We start from the raw sequence: 22,119 nt of genomic DNA on the forward strand, positions 1-22,119 counted from the left end.
GCAAAAAACCCCAGGGATTTTATGCGAGCAATATATATATATATAAAATCCCCAAACAGGCGAAAACCTACCAGTTTCACCCACTGTCTCTGCCACCTCCCTCCATGCCTGGTTCCTCCGGTTTGTATCCCGTTAATAGTTCTGGTCGTAAAGAACCGGGTGATTTGCTACCGTAATTTCTCGTTTGGAATATGAGGAAATGAACTGCGGTCTGGTTCTCCCTGTGTGTGTGTTTCGCTGCGCTTACCTGTCCGGCGGGCGGAGCTGCAGGATTTCTGCTTCACACACGTTGCATACCGCTATTTTACTGTCTTTTTCGGACACCTTAAAATAATGCCAGACCGGTGAAGCCATTTTGGCGAGCTTGTTTTGCCGCTCACAGAGAAAAGTGTCATGTATTTTACGTCATGCGATCGGCTCTCGCGATCGGCATGTTTAGAGAGCACCGATTGATCGGTAGAGAGTGAGTATCGGCCGATCTCGATCGGAGCATCCCTAGTTGACAGTCAGTCTTATTATTTTTTTAACTCACCTTGTTCGTCCTTTGAGTTAACGTCGTCTTCAGAGCAGGAGCTGTTATTCTCTGATCAGACATGATGAAGAAAACAGTAATAACAAAATGACTTACAAGTTCAACAATATATTTGGACCCAACAAAATTCCCTTTTGTCTACTATACATATCCTGATTTAAGTATATGTTCCACTACTTATAGCCAACTCTACAATTAACTCAGAAATGTGTGTATAGTTAACGAGACTGAAAACAAGGCATATCCCATAACAAAATATTTCCTTAACTAGGTAACTTAAGTAAACATTGTCATAAAACAGTAGCCTATAAATAGGTTAGTGACCACTCCTGCAATCAAAAATATGTAGTGAAAGTACTTGAGTTTGGTTAGCAAAGCACATGTAAATATGTTGCTTATAGACGACTACTGATCAATGCACAAGTCAAGTTTAACCTGTTTGTATTATACTTAAAAATATGTTTGTAAAGGGGGGAAAAAGTATTGAGATATAGAGTAGTAAAGTTTCTAAATACTAGAAGTTTGAACTCCTACCCTTTTTCCTTGCTGCGTTCCTTTTTGATCCGACGACTGATGCCGCTTTTCTAGGAGTCCCAGATGGAGACTTTCTCTGACGATGGGGGTAATGTTTCTTGCCAGCTTTACTCAGAGGCTCATCATCAGAGTCATCATCAGAGTCATCATCGTCATCCATTGATTCTGGGTGAGAAAAGCAAGTAAGTACAAATACGTTTCTTCAACAGAGAAAAGCCTGCATGTCAATGTAGAGAACATATGTTACCTTTCTTCTTAATAACAACAGATTTCTTTGGAGAGACCGAGGAAGGCTTCTTTGCAGCTTTTGAGGGCTTTTTGGCCTTTCTTAGGAGAGGCTCATCGTCGGAGTCATCATCTGTATTCTTATCTGAAACGTTTAGATATATAAAAAGATTTAAAGCCATACTTTATAGACAGCTGAAATGTTGTAAGTGACATGATTATGTAACAACCTGCTTTCTTGTCAGGTGTGCCATTTGATTTGAGTGACTTGTTGTCTTTTTCCTCCACTTCCTCAGCTGGAGCAGAGACTTTTTTCTTTTTGATCAAAGGCTCGTCATCTGAGGGGTCATCAGAAGCTAAAACAGGGGAAGGAATACAATTATAGAATGCATCAGCTTAGCTTTGAACTGTTACAAACTGTTGACAGTCAGTCTTATTATTTTTTTAACTCACCTTGTTCGTCCTTTGAGTTAATGTCGTCTTCAGAGCAGGAGCTGTTATTCTCTGATCAGACATGATGAAGAAAACAGTAATAACATTTACATTTTGGTCTGGCAAAATGACTTACAAGTTCAACAATATATTTGGACTAGGGCTGGGCGATTTTAACGATTAATTTGCATTTTTACTTTCCTACGGTTTGTGAAATGGCTGAAACGAAAAATCGCGATTTAAAAACATTTCTAGACTCCGCAGATTTGTTTTGCTTTAAGGGACTCCGTAGTAGCTTACTCTCTCACTTTCCAGAACGCGCACAAAACTCAGCCACATTGCCTGTGACTACCCGATCTGCAGCTCTGTGTACACATATATCACTTAAATGATTCAATACATCCTTTGTACTGAAGTATTCAAGAGTAAATAAAGTTTAATATAAATGATTTGCTGTGGCCAATTGTTTTCATTGCATTTACAGACCCGTGTAAATCTCTGATACCACCCAATGAATGCATTGACTTGCTTGTAGAACCACGCTACACAAAACAGATAGCAACACCTATACAAACTATTTTTAAAAAAAAAGGGGCTACTGTATCGACCTATATAAAGTATATAAATATTTTTTTTTTCTTCAAAATACCAAAAAGATCCTGCATTTGAGCCATGCCTCATTTCGCTCCATTTGCTTTTTCCAGCGCTGTTTTTGCAGGGGGCTGATTCTGTGAGCTGCAGCTGACCACGCCCCCCTGCAGGAGAAGGGAGCGTGCTCTGAGATCAGCTGCTGGGCTGTCAGTAGAGGGGGAGGAAAAGAGATCTCCGTCCTCCGTGTTTTATTCTTATAGAAGTAAGAAGAGAAGTAATGGGGCAGAAACCCTCCTTTTTACGCAGCGGTCCAGACATAGACATCAAACGGCGACACATATTCAGTTGGCAGTTCCTTTGGCATTAGGGCAGGGATATCTAGATACTTTCCAAGGTCTGACATCATGAAGTGTGCTACTTTTAAAGCAAGCAACGATGTTTTCAAATCTGTAATCAAAAAGCTCCTCAAAAACACTATCGAAGCACTTCCTGCCGTTGCTACGTTAGTTCAAACAGTAACAACGGACTACTTTTCTTAGCGAATGCTTGTCAATTTAAATCAATACATAAAACTATTTTTTAAATCAATAAAATCATTTTCTAAATCCATAAAAGCATTTCAATTACTATTGGGAGTCATGTCGTTATTTTGTTGAGAATGTGGCCATGTGTAATAAGCGGGATAATGTGCACATTGCATAATGTGCCTTCATGCCGATCTAGATCCCTCCGCAAAAAAAACAAAAAACGGCTCGTTCGCGGGCGAGAGCCGGCTCCCGTCGTTCACTTAAAAGAGCCAGCTCTTTGAGCCGGCTCTTTATAGAGTGATATAGAGTAGTAAAGTTTCTAAATACTAGAAGTTTGAACTCCTACCCTTTTTCCTTGCTGCGTTCCTTTGTGATCTGACTGAGGCCGCTTTTCTAGGAGTCCCAGATGGTGACTTTCTCTCACGTTTGGGGTAATGTTTCTTGCCAGCTTTACTTAGAGGCTCATAATCCGAATCATGATCATCGTTATCCAGGGATTCTGTGTAAATAATGATAGTTACAATTACGTGTCTGCTACAGAGAACAGCACCTTTCTGTTACATGTCAATGTAGAGAACACACACTGACTGGCCACTTTATTAGGTTCATCTGTTCAACTGCTTGTTAATACAAATATCTAATCAGCCAATCACATGGCAGCAACTCAATGCATTATATAGACATGGTCAAGACGACCTGGTGAAGTTCAAACAGAGCATGAGAAAGGGGAAGAAAGGTGATTTAAGTGACTTTGAACATGGCATGGGTGTTGTGCCAGACGGCTGGTCTGAGTATTTCATAAACTGCTGATCTACTGGGATTATCACACACAACCATCTCAAGGGTTTACAGAGAATGGTCCGAAAAGGGAAAATATCCAGTGAGCGGCAGTTCTCTGGGCAAAAATGCCTTGTTGATGCCAGAGGTCAGAGGAGAATGGCCAGACTGGTCCAAGATGATAGAAAGGCAACAGTAACTAAAATAACCACTCGTTACAACCAAGGTATGCAGAGGACCATCTCTGAACGCACAACATGTGGAACCTTGAAGCAGAGGGGCTACAGCAGCAGAAGACCACACAGGTTGCCACTCCTGTCAGCTACGGACAAGAAACTGAGGCTACAATTTGCACAGGCTGAACAAAATTGGACAATAGAAGATTGGAAAAATGTTGCCTGGTCTGATGAGTCTCGATTTCTACTGCAATATTTGGACCACAGGGTCAGTTTGGTGTAAACAACATGAAAGTATGGATCCATCCTGGCGTCTATCAACGGTTCAGGCTGGTGGTGAAGGTGTAATGGTGTGGGGGATATCTTCTTGGCATACTTTGGGCCCCTTGGGCATGGTTAAAACGCCACAGTCTGCCTGAGTATTTTTGCTGACCATGTCCATCCCTTTATGACCACAGTGTAACCATCTTCCAGCAGGATAACGTGCCATGTCACAAAGCTCAAATCATCTCCAACTGGTTTCTTGAACATGACAATGAGTTTACTGCCACTAAAATGGCCTCCACAGTCAGCAGATCTCAATCCAATACAGCACCTTTGGGATTTGGTGGAACGAGAGATTTGCATCATGGATGTGCAGCCGACCAATCAGCAGCAACTGCGCGATTGCCATCATGTCAATATGGACCAAAATCTCTGAGGAATGTTTCCAGCACCTTGTTGAGTCTATGCCACAAAGAATTAAGGTGAAGCTGAAGGCAAAAGGGGGTCCAACCCGGTACTAGCAAGGTGTACCTAATAAAGTGGCTGGTGAGTGTATGTTACCTTTCTTCTTCAAATCAACTGATTTCTTTGGAGAGACCGAGGAAGGCTTCTTTGCAGCTTTTGAGGGCTTTTTGGCCTTTCCTATGAGAGGCTCATCATCCGAGTCATCATCTGTATTCTTATCTGAAACGTTTAGATATATCAAAAGATTTAAAGCCATACTTTATAGATAGCTGAAATGTTGTAAGTGACATGATTATGTAACAACCTGCTTTCTTGTCACTTGTGCCATTTGATTTGAGTGACGTGTTGTCTTTTTCCTCCACTTCCTCAGCTGGAGCAGAGACTTTTTTATTTTTGATCAAAGGTTCATCATCTGAGGGGTCATCAGAAGCTAAAACAGGGGAAGACATTAACATACAACGTGTATTACCTTAGCTTTTAACCATCACAAATTGTTGGCAGTCTGTTTTATTGTTTTGAACTCACCACGTGTGTCCTGTTTTGACTTAATGCTCGAGCTGTGTGTGTTTTCATGTGACTGCTTCTCCTCAATGTCTGGCTTGGCCTGGAGCTTTGAGAGAGGAACGTCATCTTCAGAGCAGGTGTTCCCTGATCAGAGACACAATGAGATGAATAACAATAATAACATTTCAAATTTGGTCTATTAAAATGATCATAAAAGTTTAACAAAACATTTCTACCAAATGCATTATCTGATTTAAGAAAGTATTTTCCAGATATTGGAAGTGACTAAACATTTGACTCAGAAATGTATTTAAAGTTTAACACTCTTTAACAGATACTTAGAGACTAAAAAGAAGGCATGTCCACAATTGAGTAATACAAATGTGGATTTCTTCGACACATAAGTAAAAGTTGTATTAGAACAGTTAAAAACACTTTGGGGACAAGTTCTGAAATCAAAAGTACCATAACATTTTACTGAGGTACAGTGCTTAAACAACTCCCCGCCACAGCTTTTTACCAGTAGTACCACTAGTATAGACCACTATAGTGCATACAAATTAATCTACTAACACATTGCTCACATTTCCTTTTTTTCTATATTAAAGTTACAGCATAAGGATGATTGTTTGTCGCCTGTAGTTACAGAGTTTATTTTAAGTAATAGTAGATACAACAGTTTAAAATAATTGAGAGATAAAAGTAACGTTACTATAACATTTTACCCATCTACGGTAGACCGTTTTAACTACTTTCAACACTGTTAATCCTATCAAACTCTCTTAAATACTATCCTGGTAAATAATGTCATTGTATTGGTCAGTTTGAAACTCTACCATCTTCACTGTTAAAATACACAGTAGTAAAAGCAGTTGTGGTAGTGTTTTACTTCAATACTGTAAGCTAATTTTAGCTTTTAGCTGCAACGCAGTCCAATACATCGTTTGGATATGAATTAGCGTTAAATAAACAAAACAAACAAATAGTAAGGCTAACAACCTGGAGGGTCTTGAGCCACTTGACTCGGAACGTCCGCCGTGTTGCAGTCCATGGTGTTGCTCAGTACGAGTTAATCAATACTCTGGATCCGAAACGCGCCAATCTGCTTGAACTGCACTGCAGCTGTTAGCCTCTGAGTTAGCTAAATGTTTGTTGTGATTGTTGTCACCGGCAGTTACGTGTGCTGGTCCGCGATACTTAAACGACAGTCCCTGTGCCACAGAGTGTCACCAAACACGCTTTAAAATCCAGTTTCTACAGTCCTCATTAATTTAATATTTTCAGGGGTTTTTGTTTTCTTCCGTGTCGTTGTCACTGTCACTACCCGATCTGCAGATCTGCAGTGCGCATGTGCGAGATGGTCCGCCATATTGGACAACTCTGTACGGCAACAAAAGAAGGACATTTGACACAGTGGCTTTTGGCAAAGCACAAAAAGAAAACTCGAGAGGGATGAGTTATTGTCATTACAACGTGACTTCACTATTATTTAACAACTATTTTTATTGGGTTATTTTTATTTGGGGTTAAGTACATTGTCAGAATAAGTGAGAAATTAATTTAACTTCTGTTAGACAGCTATCATACTGAATACATATTTACTGTGAATGTATGCAAAAATGTAAGGCATATAGCTGTCTAATGCGGCTTTCACACCAGCGCTTTTCCCTTTCTAGCTCCGAGCGGTAGCTTTTCTGGTTCAGCTCCGGTTTCCCTTTTCTGCTCCCGCTCTGTTCACACCACCCAGAGCTGCGGCTGCTGTGTCATGACGTCACCATTTACGTGCCTGCTTCATAAAATCCAAACCGCGCGGATATCCCTCACATCGACAACAACAACAATGGCCGATTGTATAGAAGCGCTGTTCGATTTGGTTATCCTCTTACGAAACGAAATGGAAGGCACGACTTTACTTGGAACTTTACAAACATCACATGTGAAATGCAAGACTTCTTTGTGGTCTTCAGCATCTACTTCAACGACAAATCTGCCCCTGCCCCCGCCTGGACGTAAGAGAGACGTAAGCGACGCCGCCTCTTAACTCCGAAGCTCTTGCCTCTAGACTGAGGGGTCCTTGTGAGGATGCGCCCACCTCTCCAAACACCACGGCAGGCCGCAAGCCGGTTGCTGTAACGGACAAAGACAAATATCTGCAAGCTGACGACATTGTGCATTTAAGCAACAAAAATGGACTACATATTTTTCATCTGAACACTAACAGCCTGAGACACAAACTGGCTGAACTCAGGCAGCTATTCATGAATGGTAAGGCAAGCATATCATGCTTTCCTGAGACCAAATTGGACAATTCCATTACAGATTCAGAGATTGAAATTGAAGATTATCTTGTAGTGAGAAGGGACAGGAACGTGAATGGAGGTGGTGTCTGCATGTACATACATAAAGACACCAATTTCAAAAACCGTACTGACCTGCATCATGAAAATATTGAATCTGTGTGGGTTGAAATTCTTTTTGACAATGCTAAATCTGTAATAGTCGGGACAATCTATAGACCACCGGAACAGAGTGACTTTTATGATACATTAGATGGGTGTTTGGCTGATGTGGGGGATGTAGAGACAATTATTATTGGAGACTGGAACACGGATATGCAACGTAAAGACACGTCCGTCTTCAAGTCCTTCAGTAGGATTTGTGATCTGCACGGCTTCAGCCAGCTAATCACCCAACCCACCCGGGTATGTGAAACAACACAAACTACCATTGATCTCATTCTGACCTCTGACAAGTCCAGGATCTCCAGTAAAGGGGTTATAGCATGCGGTTTAAGTGATCATTATATGATATTCTGTACCCGCAAAAAGCTAAAACAAAGGGCCGGCTGTCACAAAACAGTCATATCTAGAGACCTCAAAAACTACTCTAGCGAGGCCTTTAACCTAGAACTGGAGAGCCTGGACTGGTCAGATGAGCTCAGTGGTACACAAGTTGAAGAAACATGGCTTGGTTTCAAAAACAAATTCTCTGCAATACTCAATGATTTGGCCCCCCTAAGAACAACCAGGGTAAAAAATCGCGCTGAGCCGTGGATGCACTCCGGCATACTGACCGCCATGAAAACCAGAGACAAAAAATGCTCTGAGTTTCATAAAAGTCAATCAATGCTTTCCAAAAGCACGAGCAGTGAACTCCAGGCCCACGTGACTGAACTCAAAATTGAAAGAAACAGACTAAGAAATGACGTAAGCTCCATGATCAAAACTGCCAAAAAGAATTGCATCAATGTCAAAACTGAGGAAAACTAAAATAAACCCCGTGAACTTTGGAAATTACTCAATAACCAGCTTGGCTGCAGTAAAAAACTCAAAACGAGATTTTCGAACTTAAACATAAAGACAGATAACAGGCTCATCACAGACAAACTGGATGTGGACAAGTACTTGAACATTTTTTTCACAAACATAGCCACAACTCTTGTAAATAAATTACTCTCCCACTCAGGGCTTTTTGGAGTAGATCACATCATGACCTACTACAAAAACCTAGGGGTACGCAAAGATGATTTTAGTCTAGCAAGGATAACAACAGCAGAGGTACTCATTAAACTGAGCGCCCTCCAACCTAACAAGGCCACTGGCCACGACAATATCCCCTCCAAATTCCTCAGAGACACAGCAACCGCCATCTCACCAGTCATAGCTCACATAATTAACCTCTCCATAAAACAGGGCAAAGTACCCAAAAGCCGCTTTCACACCGCAGGACTTGCCGTACTTTAGTGCCCGCACTAAAGTACCACGGCACTGAATCCGCCAGGGAGCTAGTGCCAATCGCATTCACACTGCAGTACTTTCCCTGAGGCAAGATTACGCTGACGTCACTTCGTCTTCTTCTTCTCTGGGTTTACTGGCAGGCCGCAAAACCACTTCACGGCGAGTACAAAAAAAAACGAGAGAAGAAGAACTACACGGGGGAGGGGGTATAAAGCCCACCCGCTGTATGAGGCGTTTGTTTACTTTCCGATCTCAGACATGATGGAGTTCATAAGGGTAATAAGGGTAATTTACAAATAAAATACCCCAATATAACAATGGACTTTATCTTTATGTATTTATTATATATTACCCCCTCAGGCTGATTTTGGAAAAGGACATTAACCCTTGTTTGGTGTTTTTCCCTTATTTATCTAAAACAAATGACATGATAAATTACTTGTGTTTATGTGTGTAAGACTTGTGTTTCTGCCCCTGCCATTGCTGCACAAGGTTGCAACATTGTAGATAAATTCAACCACCGACACCTGTCTGCTCTCACATTCTTCTATTCTGCAAATTTGGGGTGGGACACAATAATAACAATAGAAAATCGTTACCACTCTTATTATTGTGGTCTTTAATTTTTTTATAGTCCTGCCTGAGTTACTTTATTTTTACCCGGCATCCGTGTGCACTGTGCACGATTCCCAGCTCAAGTAGCTTTTGCGAACATCGTTCAAAACATTTGGAGTTGGGAACTGCTTTCTGTAGAAGCTGCTGCATCCCGTCCTCAGAGTAAATTGCCAGAAGCGCCGACACTTCCTCATTATTCCACGCTCCGATGTTGTAGTACGTGTGGTCATAACTGCTTTAAAGTACAAAAAAACGATCGCTCAGGTGTGGATGTGGTTTTGTAGCGAGGAAAAAAATGGCTGCCTAAAAAAAAAAATTCAGAGTCTAACGGGGCGTGGTTTGCAATTCGCCCAGCCAATAGAAATAGAATAGAAATTGGCACTCTTTTATCACCAGGTTCGTACCACCTCTCTAGCAGGGATTGAAAATGGCCAAAAGAGTTCCCGGCACTGAGTAGTCCCGGCGGTGTGAACGTGACATTATTGGTACTAACAGAACTAAAGAACCAAAGTACCAGGGAAAGTCCTGCGGTGTGAATGCGGCTAATGACTTCAAAATGGCAAGAGTAACCCCCCTGCACAAAAAGGGAAGCAAATTAGACCCAGGCAACTACTGCCCTGTTTCTATACTTACCTCCATCTCGAAAGTCATGGAAAAAATTGTATATGAACAGGTCGAAAAAGTACCTCGTGGAAAATAAACTAATCTATGAATTTCAATCTGGCTTTAAAACATCCCACTCCACTGACACATGCCTTCTTTATTTGAGCGACCACATCAAACAAGAGGTGGACGAGGGAAAATACTGCGGCATGGTGATGCTGGACCTACAAAAGGCTTTCGACACTGTCAATCACCCCATTCTGATTGACAAGCTAAAAGCAATTGGTTTTGATAAACTATCGGTGAGCTGGATCATGCAATCCTACCTGGAGGGGAGAGAACAGATGGTGGAGGTAAACGGTACTCTGTCCCCCCCCCCTCTCAGTGAGCTGTGGTGTTCCACAAGGAAGCATATTAGGTCCGTTACTGTTCCTAATTTATGTAAATGACATGTCATCAGCATGTGACTGCAACTTGTTCCTGTTCGCGGACGACTCAGCCCTGCTGGTCTCTGACAGGAGCAGATTGCAGGTTGAAAAAACCCTCAGCTCCGAGCTCGGCAGAATCTGCACCTGGCTCGCCGATAATAAATTATCATTACACCTGGGTAAAACAGAGTCCATTCTCTTCGGTTCAAAAACATAATCTCAGCAAATCCGACGACTTCTCAGTTGCAGTGGGCGACATTATTGTCACAAGTAAGAAGGAAATTACATACCTAGGATCTATTCTTGAGGCAAACCTCTCCTGTGACAAAATGGCATCCAATGTAATAAAAAAAATCAAAGAACTAGATTCCTATACCGGATCTCCTCTCTGGTAAACAAAAACACCCTGAAAACTCTGGCAGGAGCACTCATTCAAGGGTACTATGACTATGCTTGCACGTCATGGTACCATAGCACCTCCAAGGCGCTAAAAATAAAACTTCAAACATCGCAAAATAAACTGGTCAGACTACTGCTTGACCTTTCATCTAGAACCCACCTCACCTCTGCCCACTTTGACAACCTAGGATGGCTTAGAGTAGACGACAGAGTACAGCTACTTGCAATGGGCCTGGTCTACAAGATCCACTACACCTCTATGGTACCCATGTACATGTCAAAATTCTTCCCAAAGGTCAAGGAATACCATGATCATAACACCAGAGGGAGCTCCACAAATCATGTGAAACCCAGATTTGGCACAAAAAAGGGGGAATACACGTTTCGCAATTATGCCACATCAAGGTGGAACGCTCTTCCCACAACTGTAAAGGAAAGTAAAACTATACTTAGGCCTACCTTCAAAACCTCTCTTAAGAGCACCTTCGGGGGAGAGCATTGCAAAACTGGCCCCGGTAATGGTACAAATCTCAACCTGTCGTTCAATGGACAGCTTCCCCCCCCCCATCTATGTATATACTCGCATTTTAGACTCTGTTACTAACTGTATATCTGTAGACTTGGTATGTCTTAAATGTCCGGTTAGGATGTATTAGAACGAAATCTAAAATGAAAATTGTAAATAAGCAATCTGTATGTAAAAAACCACCTGTATGTAAATTGTAAATAAGCCATCTGTATGTCAAATGTCTTATATGTCTTAAATGATATGATGAATTGGAAATGGGGGACCCTGATGTAAACAAGACGAAAGTCTTTCTCTGGTCTGCATCCCCTTAACAATTGTATGTTTTGAGCTGTACTGTACTGTACCCAATATACAAGCTGTTAATAAACGTTTCAATCAATCAATCAATCATCACTCATGCAGAGTCTAAAGAAGACCCGGAGTGTCTGAAAAGAAAATGTAGGGAGATGTGCAACCCTCAAACAAATGTCACTATGGAAAGACACAAGTTCAATACAAGGAATCAAAAAGTTGGTGAGTCAATTGAATCGTATGTCAGTGCTTTAAGGATCAAGGCAAAGAGCTGCAAATTTGGAAATCTCTATGAAGAACTAATCAGAGATAGACTGGTCTGTGGTATCAGTAATGACAACTTAAGGAAAGTGCTCCTGAGAGACTGTGATTTAACCCTAATCAAGGCTATTAACATATGTCAGATCCATGAGATGACTGAAGAGCACAATAAAACGCTAGCTATGCCACAGCACTCTGCCACAAATGTGGATTCAGTTCAGACTTACCAGAGAGGAATACGAAAATACGACAACAAAAGGAAACCTCAGGCAAATGGAGTTAGCTGTATTTCCAACTGCTACAACTGTGGAGGTAGTCATGCAAAAAAGAGGGACAACTGTCCAGCTAATGGTCAACAGTGTCATACCTGCAAAAAGTGGAATCATTTCAAGAAGTGTTGCAAGTCCATACAACAAACATATAACAAGCAAGGGCCCAGGAGGATAGTTCATCAACTAGAACCTGATCAAGCTGATACAACTACAGATGAAACATTCTATGTTGATGGCGTAACACTGCAAGTAAGTGTTGATGCAACTGATGCACAGATAGAAAAAAATGATGAGGCTTTTTCACTGTGCACATCAATGACAATGTAGTTGAGATGAAAGTAGACACTGGTGCGAAGTACAATGTTCTGTCAAAAATGTCATTCAATGTGATAAAAGGAGATTAACAAATACAGACGTGTTTTAAATCCACTAATCTTGTTGCATATGGTGGAAGCAAAATCAAAACTGCGGGTGTAGTCCGACTGCAGTGCCACCTAATGGGAAAAGTCCACACACTGCCATTCTACATTGTAGAAGAGGATGTCCTGCCACTGCTTGGGCTACGAACGTGCAGACGGATGGGACTAGTTTCATTCAGTGAAGCAGTTCATCAATTAAGCCCCACTGAAGATGATTTTTCAGTTGAGATCCAAACAGAATACAGCGATCTCTTCTCTGATGAGCTTGGAAATCTACCTGTGACGTACTCCATGACCCTCGACCCAGATGTAAAACCAGTCGTTCGTCCTGCACATCGCATACCTGTGGCTATGAAAGACAGAGTCAAAGCTGAACTCGACAAGATGCAGGAACTGGGCGTCATCATTCCTGTCTCAGAGCCCACTGATTGGGTGTCCTCTATGGTAGCCACTAGCAAAAAGGACAAACAAGAAATCAGGATATGCATTAATCCACTCGACCATAAGTCTTCCATGTTAACCACTTTCAGCTCCCCTTGTGGTCGTTACAGATTTCTAAGAATGCCACAGCGGAATCAATTCTGCCAGCGAGGTGTTCCAGCGCCCCGTGGAACAGATTTTCGCTGGATACCCCTGTGAAATCATCGTTGATGATATCATTATTGCAGGTAAAGATGTTGCAGAGCACGACGCCAACCTGAGAAAAGTGCTTAACAGGGTCAGGGAGGTTAATTTAAGGTTTAACCCCCTCAAGTGCAAGTTCAGGCTAAGCCATGTTTTCACCAGTGAGGGACTCAAAGCAGATCCTTCCAAAACAAGTGCTATTAGTGAGATGCCAGTGCCAGCAGACGTCCCAGCCTTACAAATATTTCTGGGGATGGTCAACTACCTTGGAAAGTTCATACCAAACTTCAGCCAGCTGTCAGCTCCACTATGGCAGCTCACACATAAAGACACAGAATGGACATGGCATGAACAGCAGCAGAAAGCTTTTGAAGATTTAAAGAAACGCATGTCTTGCCCACCGGTGTTGCTATACTATGATGTTGACAAGCCAGTGACACTTACCTGTGACGCTTCACAGTACGGACTCGGTGCAGCGTGTTTGCAGGAAGGAAAACCTGTAGCGTATGTTTCGCGTACGCCAACTGAAACAGAAACCAGATATGCTCAAATCGAAAAGGAGTTGTTGGCAGTGGTCTTTGCATGTCACTATTGAAACAGACCACCAGCCCCTCTTCACCATACTAAAAAAGCCCATACACACAGCACCTGCAAGACTACAAAGAATGATGCTACGACTACAAAAGTATGACATCACTCTTGTGTACAAATGCGGAAAGCAAATGTTCCTGGCTGACACTTTGTCACGAGCTCCCCGCAGCTCCACAGTTCAGCAAGCTGAAGAAAAGGACAACTTCGACCTAATGACTGTTAACTACATATCTTCTTCTCGCTTAGAAGAGTTAGAGAGGCACACCGCTGAAGACATGACTCTGCAAACACTCAGCACCACTATCAGACACGGGTGGTCGCCCAAACAGCATAATCTTCCACATGCCATATTTTCGTTTCAGAGACGAACTGATTGTTGAAAATTGAGTAATAATGAAGGATCACAAAGCAGTTATTCCTCTATCACTACAGAAAGAATACATCAGCATCATGCACAGAGGACATCCTGGTGAAGAAGCTACAAAGCGGAGAGCACGTGGCATTGTTTTCTGGCCAACTATGACAGACAACATTCACACAGAAATACAGTCATGCTCAGTGTGTAACAGCACAAAACCACACCAGCAGAAAGAACCACTCAATCTGCATCCAGTTCCAGACCTGCCGTGGTCAACTGTAGCAACTGACATCTTTGAGTGGCACAATCAGCAATACTTAGTGCTAGTGGACTCATATTCAGGCTGGTATGAGATAGACGTGCTTCGTGATATCACTGCAGCAACAGTCATTGCAAAGCTGAAAATACATTTCTCAGTTCATGGAACACCTCACACCCTCATGTCAGACAATGGGAGGCAGTTTACTAGCCAGCGCTTTAAAGACTTTGCTTCACAGTGGGACTTCACTCATATTACCAGCAGCCCTGAGTATCCCCAGTCCAACGGGCTAGCTGAACGGGCTGTGCGCAGTGCTAAGCAGCTCATGGAGAAATCTCATAGAGATGGAACTGATGTTTTTCTTAACCTATTAAACATCAGGAATGTACCACGTGACACAAAATTAGGATCTCCTGCACAGAGACTGATGTCGAGACAAACACGTACAATACTCCCAGTCTCGGTGAAGCTGCTTGAGCCAGACATGCGTCATCCACAAGAGGTAAAAGCCCAGCTTCTAAACAAGAGGCTGTATCAAAAACAGTGCTATGATAAGTCAAGCCGACCACTACAACCTTTGATGGAAGGTCAGGTTGTTAGGATGCAGACCCCACAAGGTTACAACAGGACTGGAATTATTCAACAGATTTGCAAGGAACCCCGGTCATACGTTGTCCACTCAGACGGGAAGCTGTACAGAAGGAATCGTAAGCACATTCTGCCTGTAGCTGAGCCTGTCCCGTCACACACCTCCACAAGTGACACTGATCATCAGGACACAGCACTTGAGTTTACAGATTGTAACACGCTGTGACGAAGGTGACTTCGTCACTATGGACTGACTGCTTCAGTCCGGGTAATTGTGTGCACCTGGGGTCCTGTGTTGTCTCCTCCCCCCCTCACCTGTGTCTTGTTGTGCTAATTAGTGTGTGTATTTAGGCTCCGTTTCCCTGTCTGTTGGGAGACTGGTAGGGTGTGTGAGATCCTTGAGGCTGGTGGCTGTGTGCACAGGAACAGCAAGATTGAGGCTGTGTCCTGTGCTCAAGATTTTAATAAATGCCCACGTCGGGTTATATTTTTGGACGTTCTGCCTCTGCCTCCTTGCTTGGTCTGGGTCGCTCAACGGTCAGCTTCACAATTGGTGTCAGAAGTGGGATTTGACCAAGTAAGGAAGTGAAAATTATGAGAGGAAAGAAGAGGGACCAAAGAGAGGAACCGCGGCTGGGGGTGGCTATGCCTGGAACGGACCAGGGGGCCACGGCTGTTGAGGCAGCAGGAGATGAGAGACAAGCAGGTGGAGCAGCTGGAGAAGGAGAAGAGGGAACTCCAGGAGCGCCTGAAGAACCAGGAGAAAAAGATTGACTACTTTGAGGGGGCTGAACGCATTGAACATGAGCAGCGAGAGGAGGAGGACCGGGAGTACCAGGAGCGTCTGCGCAAACTCGAGGAGCAGGAACGAAAGCAGCGCGCTCGTCAACAGGAGATCGAGGAGCGGGAACGCCGTCGTGACGAAGAGAAACGGGTCCCAGCCGAGGAGAAACCCAAGGATTGGAGCGAAAAGGAGGTTGCAAAAGACACTGTGCTTCCTGGGGAGAGGGGGAAGGAAATGTGACTTCGTCACTATGGACTGACTGCTTCAGTCCGGGTAATTGTGTGCACCTGGGGTCCTGTGTTGTCTCCTCCCCCCCTCACCTGTGTCTTGTTGTGCTAATTAGTGTGTGTATTTAGGCTCTGTTTCCCTGTCTGTTGGGAGACTGGTAGAGTGTGTAAGATCCTTGAGGCTGGTGGCTGTGTGCACAGGAACAGCAAGATTGAGGCTGTGTCCTGTGCTCAAGATTTTAATAAATGCCCACGTCGGGTTATATTTTTGGACGTTCTGCCTCTGCCTCCTTGCTTGGTCTGAGCCGCTCAACGGTCAGCTTCACACACAGGAATCACTGAACAGTGAACACATGGGGGCTGATGTTCCCACAGCTAAACTGCTGTCAGACACTGAGAGTGTCTACAGGACACGCTCAGGCCGTGCTACCAAGCCTAATCCCAAATACAGAGACTGAAGCTTTGTCATGTATGCATAAGCATACCACTCTGAGAACAATGACTCTAAACTGTTAGTTCACACAGTTATGCCATATTGAGACTTAAAGTTTTGTTTCACAGTGCAAATGTATTCTATTTTAGTAATCTACTTTGTTACTGTAGTAACTACTGAGTTAATTGCTACACGCATTCTTTGAGATAGCCTCTGTGTTCATCAGTTACTAAATGCACACATAGTTTGATAATGTAGTGAAAGTACTTGAGTTTAGTTAGCATAGCACATGTAAATATGTTGCTTATAGACGACTACTGATCAATGCACAAGTCAAGTTTAACCTGTTTGTATTATACTTAAAAATATGTTTGTAAAGGGGGAAAAAGTATTGAGATATAGAGTAGTAAAGTTTCTAAATACTAGAAGTTTGAACTCCTACCCTTTTTCCTTGCTGCGTTCCTTTGTGATCTGACTGAGGCCGCTTTTCTAGGAGTCCCAGATGGTGACTTTCTCTCACGTTTGGGGTAATGTTTCTTGCCAGCTTTACTTAGAGGCTCATAATCCGAATCATGATCATCGTTATCCAGGGATTCTGTGTAAATAATGATAGTTACAATTACGTGTCTGCTACAGAGAACAGCACCTTTCTGTTACATGTCAATGTAGAGCACACACACTGACTGGCCACTTTATTAGGTTCATCTGTTCAACTGCTTGTTAATACAAATATCTAATCAGCCAATCACATGGCAGCAACTCAATGCATTATATAGACATGGTCAAGACGACCTGGTGAAGTTCAAACAGAGCATGAGAAAGGGGAAGAAAGGTGATTTAAGTGACTTTGAACATGGCATGGGTGTTGTGCCAGACGGCTGGTCTGAGTATTTCAGAAACTGCTGATCTACTGGGATTATCACACACAACCATCTCAAGGGTTTACAGAGAATGGTCCGAAAAGGGAAAATATCCAGTGAGCGGCAGTTCTCTGGGCAAAAATGCCTTGTTGATGCCAGAGGTCAGAGGAGAATGGCCAGACTGGTCCAAGATGATAGAAAGGCAACAGTAACTAAAAGAACCACTCGTTACAACCAAGGTATGCAGAGGACCATCTCTGAACGCACAACATGTGGAACCTTGAAGCAGAGGGGCTACAGCAGCAGAAGACCACACAGGTTGCCACTCCTGTCAGCTACGGACAGGAAACTAAGGCTACAATTTGCACAGGCTGAACAAAATTGGACAATAGAAGATTGGAAAAATGTTGCCTGGTCTGATGAGTCTCGATTTCTACTGCAATATTTGGACCACAGGGTCAGTTTGGTGTAAACAACATGAAAGTATGGATCCATCCTGGCGTCTATCAACGGTTCAGGCTGGTGGTGAAGGTGTAATGGTGTGGAGGATATCTTCTTGGCATACTTTGGGCCCATTGGGCATGGTTAAAACGCCACAGTCTGCCTGAGTATTTTTGCTGACCATGTCCATCCCTTTATGACCACAGTGTAACCATCTTCCAGCAGGATAACGTGCCATGTCACAAAGCTCAAATCATCTCCAACTGGTTTCTTGAACATGACAATGAGTTTACTGCCACTAAAATGGCCTCCACAGTCAGCAGATCTCAATCCAATAGAGCACCTTTGGGATTTGGTGGAACGAGAGATTTGCATCATGGATGTGCAGCCGACCAATCAGCAGCAACTGCGCGATTGCCATCATGTCAATATGGACCAAAATCTCTGAGGAATGTTTCCAGCACCTTGTTGAGTCTATGCCACAAAGAATTAAGGTGAAGCTGAAGGCAAAAGGGGGTCCAACCTGGTACTAGCAAGGTGTACCTAATAAAGTGGCTGGTGAGTGTATGTTACCTTTCTTCTTCAAATCAACTGATTTCTTTGGAGAGACCGAGGAAGGCTTCTTTGCAGCTTTTGAGGGCTTTTTGGCCTTTCCTATGAGAGGCTCATCATCCGAGTCATCATCTGTATTCTTATCTGAAACGTTTAGATATATCAAAAGATTTAAAGCCATACTTTATAGATAGCTGAAATGTTGTAAGTGACATGATTATGTAACAACCTGCTTTCTTGTCACTTGTGCCATGTGATTTGAGTGATGTGTTGTCTTTTTCCTCCACTTCCTCAGCTGGAGCAGAGACTTTTTTATTTTTGATCAAGGGTTCATCATCGGAGGGGTCATCAGAAGCTAAAACAGGGGAAGACATTAACATACAACGTGTATTACCTTAGCTTTTAACCATCACAAATTGTTGGCAGTCTGTTTTATTGTTTTGAACTCACCACGTGTGTCCTGTTTTGACTTAATGCTCGAGCTGTGTGTGTTTTCATGTGACTGCTTCTCCTCAATGTCTGGCTTGGCCTGGAGCTTTGAGAGAGGAACGTCATCTTCAGAGCAGGTGTTCCCTGATCAGAGACACAATGAGATGAATAACAATAATAACATTTCAAATTTGGTCTATTAAAATTATCATAAAAGTTTAACAAAACATTTCTACCAAATGCATTATCTGATTTAAGAAAGTATTTTCCAGATATTGGAAGTGACTAAACATTTGACTCAGAAATGTATTTAAAGTTTAACACTCTTTAACAGATACTTAGAGACTAAAAAGAAGGCATGTCCACAATTGAGTAATACAAATGTGGATTTCTTCGACACATAAGTAAAAGTTGTATTAGAACAGTTAAAAACACTTTGGGGACAAGTTCTGAAATCAAAAGTACCATAACATTTAACTGAGGTACAGTGCTTAAACAACTCCCCGCCACAGCTTTTTACCAGTAGTACCACTAGTATAGACCACTATAGTGCATACAAATTAATCTACTAACACATTGCTCACATTTCCTTTTTTTCTATATTAAAGTTACAGCATAAGGATGATTGTTTGTCGCCTGTAGTTACAGAGTTTATTTTTAAGTAATAGTAGATACAACAGTTTAAAATAATTGAGAGATAAAAGTAACGTTACTATAACATTTTACCCATCTACGGTAGACCGTTTTAACTACTTTCAACACTGTTAATCCTATCAAACTCTCTTAAATACTATCCTGGTAAATAATGTCATTGTATTGGTCAGTTTGAAACTCTACCATCTTCACTGTTAAAATACACAGTAGTAAAAGCAGTTGTGGTAGTGTTTTACTTCAATACTGTAAGCTAATTTTAGCTTTTAGCTGCAACGCAGTCCAATACATCGTTTGGATATGAATTAGCGTTAAATAAACAAAACAAACAAATAGTAAGGCTAACAACCTGGAGGGTCTTGAGCCACTTGACTCGGAACGTCCGCCGTGTTGCAGTCCATGGTGTTGCTCAGTACGAGTTAATCAATACTCTGGATCCGAAACGCGCCAATCTGCTTGAACTGCACTGCAGCTGTTAGCCTCTGAGTTAGCTAAATGTTTGTTGTGATTGTTGTCACCGGCAGTTACGTGTGCTGGTCCGCGATACTTAAACGACAGTCCCTGTGCCACAGAGTGTCACCAAACACGCTTTAAAATCCAGTTTCTACAGTCCTCATTAATTTAATATTTTCAGGGGTTTTTGTTTTCTTCCGTGTCGTTGTCACTGTCACTACCCGATCTACAGTGCGCATGTGCGAGATGGTCCGCCATATTGGACAACTCTGTACGGCAACAAAAGAAGGACATTTGACACAGTGGCTTTTGGCAAAGCACAAAAACAAAACTCGAGAGGGATGAGTTATTGTCATTACAACGTGACTTCACTATTATTTAACAACTCTTATTATTGGGTTATTTTTATTTGGGATTAAGTACATTGTCAGAATAAGTGAGAAATTAATTTAACTTCTGTTAGACAGCTATCATACTGAATACATATTTACTGTGAATGTATGCAAAAATGTATGGCATATAGCTGTCTAATGCGGCTTTCACACCAGCGCTTTTCCCTTTCTAGCTCCGAGCGGTAGCTTTTCTGGTTCAGCTCCGGTTTCCCTTTTCTGCTCCCGCTCTGTTCACACCGCCCAGAGCTGCGGCTGCTGTGTCATGACGTCACCGTTTACGTGCCTGCTTCATACAATCCAAACCGCGCGGATATCCCTCACATCGACAACAACAACAATGGCCGATTGTATTGAAGCGCTGTTCGCTTTGGTTATCCTCTTACGAAACGAAATGGAAGGCACGACTTTACTTGGAACTTTACAAACATCACATGTGAAATGCAAGACTTCTTTGTGGTCTTCAGCATCTACTTCAACGACGAATCTGCCCCTGCCCCCGCCTGGACGTAAGAGAGACATAAGCGACGCCGCCTCTTAACTCCGAAGCTCTTGCCTCTAGACCAGTGGTTCTCAAAGTGGGGGGCGCGCCCCCCCAGGGGGGAGCAGAGGCATGACAGGGGGGGCGCGAGAGACCAGGAGAAAAAACGGTTATTAAATTATTATTTTTTAAAAGATTTTAAATAAAAAAAATAAAAAAATCATATTTTGAAAAATTATTGATTGGAAAATAATATGATACAGTACTATTACGTCTGGGTGTCTGTATTTCATTAAAGCTCGGCTCTGTGTGTGTGTGGAACGAGCCATTTTGTGTGCGTGCACGAGCGAGAGAGAGAGAGCGCACCGGTACCGGAGATCGTTGTTGTTATCTTCTGGTGCTAGCGAGCTACGCTAACAGATATATGGAGTTTTTTCAACAACAAAGTGGAGGAGAGTCCTCCCCTGTCAGACTGAGAGACTCAGTGAGCTAAAGGACTCTCTCAGTGTTATCTCAGTGGGTCTCAAACGTTTTGGTCACCATTAATATAAATAAATTAAAAACAATTATGAAATACTATATGACATTAAAAAATGTATAACGTTTAAAAGGGGAGTGATTTGTAAAATATCCATAAAGAAATAGTCAATCTGTTTACAGTTCTGTGTTGAGAGATGTATCCATACTGTAGATCTCTTCATTTTGCTCTCAAAGTGCACCAGATTGATGCTTTTAACTTCAATATTTAAAAATAAATCTTCCCGGGGGAGCATGCCCCCGGACCCCCCTATGTGAGGTCCACACACCACCTATAAAAATAGCACTTTACCCCTGCTTACACCTATATGCCGTGAGCTGATTATTGAGCCTTCATTGTAACAGTTGCGGGTGCACTGTGTGTATGCGTGGGGATTGTTGCAGTAGAACATTCCTCTGTAGCGCCCGGTACATTAATGGGAAACCCTAAATGTTTGAGCACCCTCTATGAAACGTCAAGCTACCCCACAGTACCCCCAAAATAAATATTTGGCGCCGCCACTGAGCCTGACTATTTGTGTTGGGGGGGGCCCGACTTCTTTTTTTTCTCCAAAGGGGGGGCCTGACAGAAAAAGTTTGAGAACCACTGCTCTAGACTGAGGGGTCCTTGTGAGGATGCGCCCACCTCTCCAAACACCACGGCAGGCCGCAAGCCGGTTGCTGTAACGGACAAAGACAAATATCTGCAAGCTGACGACATTGTGCATTTAAGCAACAAAAATGGTCTACATATTTTTCATCTGAACACTAACAGCCTGAGACACAAACTGGCTGAACTCAGGCAGCTATTCATGAACGGTAAGGCAAGCATATCATGCTTTCCTGAGACCAAATTGGACAATTCCATTACAGATTCAGAGATTGAAATTGAAGATTATCTT

General features: G+C 42.6%; 1 protein-coding gene across 1 annotated transcript in view; it reads right to left on the bottom strand.

The window, feature by feature from the left end:
- The window catches only part of LOC117536664 (nucleolar protein dao-5-like), a 36,471-nt gene that overhangs the window by 4,829 nt on the left and 9,523 nt on the right, over nucleotides 1–22,119 (bottom strand). The window contains exons 4-16 of the mRNA XM_034201616.1: nucleotides 18,749–18,871; nucleotides 18,528–18,653; nucleotides 18,320–18,442; nucleotides 16,888–17,040; nucleotides 5,049–5,171; nucleotides 4,828–4,953; nucleotides 4,620–4,742; nucleotides 3,188–3,340; nucleotides 1,745–1,795; nucleotides 1,522–1,647; nucleotides 1,314–1,436; nucleotides 1,067–1,231; nucleotides 533–583 (exon numbers count right to left, since the gene is read on the bottom strand). Coding sequence (XP_034057507.1) covers nucleotides 533–583; nucleotides 1,067–1,231; nucleotides 1,314–1,436; nucleotides 1,522–1,647; nucleotides 1,745–1,795; nucleotides 3,188–3,340; nucleotides 4,620–4,742; nucleotides 4,828–4,953; nucleotides 5,049–5,171; nucleotides 16,888–17,040; nucleotides 18,320–18,442; nucleotides 18,528–18,653; nucleotides 18,749–18,871 — 1,566 coding nt within the window. The remainder of the gene's footprint in view (nucleotides 1–532; nucleotides 584–1,066; nucleotides 1,232–1,313; nucleotides 1,437–1,521; nucleotides 1,648–1,744; nucleotides 1,796–3,187; nucleotides 3,341–4,619; nucleotides 4,743–4,827; nucleotides 4,954–5,048; nucleotides 5,172–16,887; nucleotides 17,041–18,319; nucleotides 18,443–18,527; nucleotides 18,654–18,748; nucleotides 18,872–22,119) is intronic.

Source organism: Gymnodraco acuticeps, unplaced genomic scaffold (assembly GCF_902827175.1).
Source record: "Gymnodraco acuticeps unplaced genomic scaffold, fGymAcu1.1, whole genome shotgun sequence".
Taxonomy (NCBI): Eukaryota; Metazoa; Chordata; class Actinopteri; order Perciformes; family Bathydraconidae; genus Gymnodraco; species Gymnodraco acuticeps.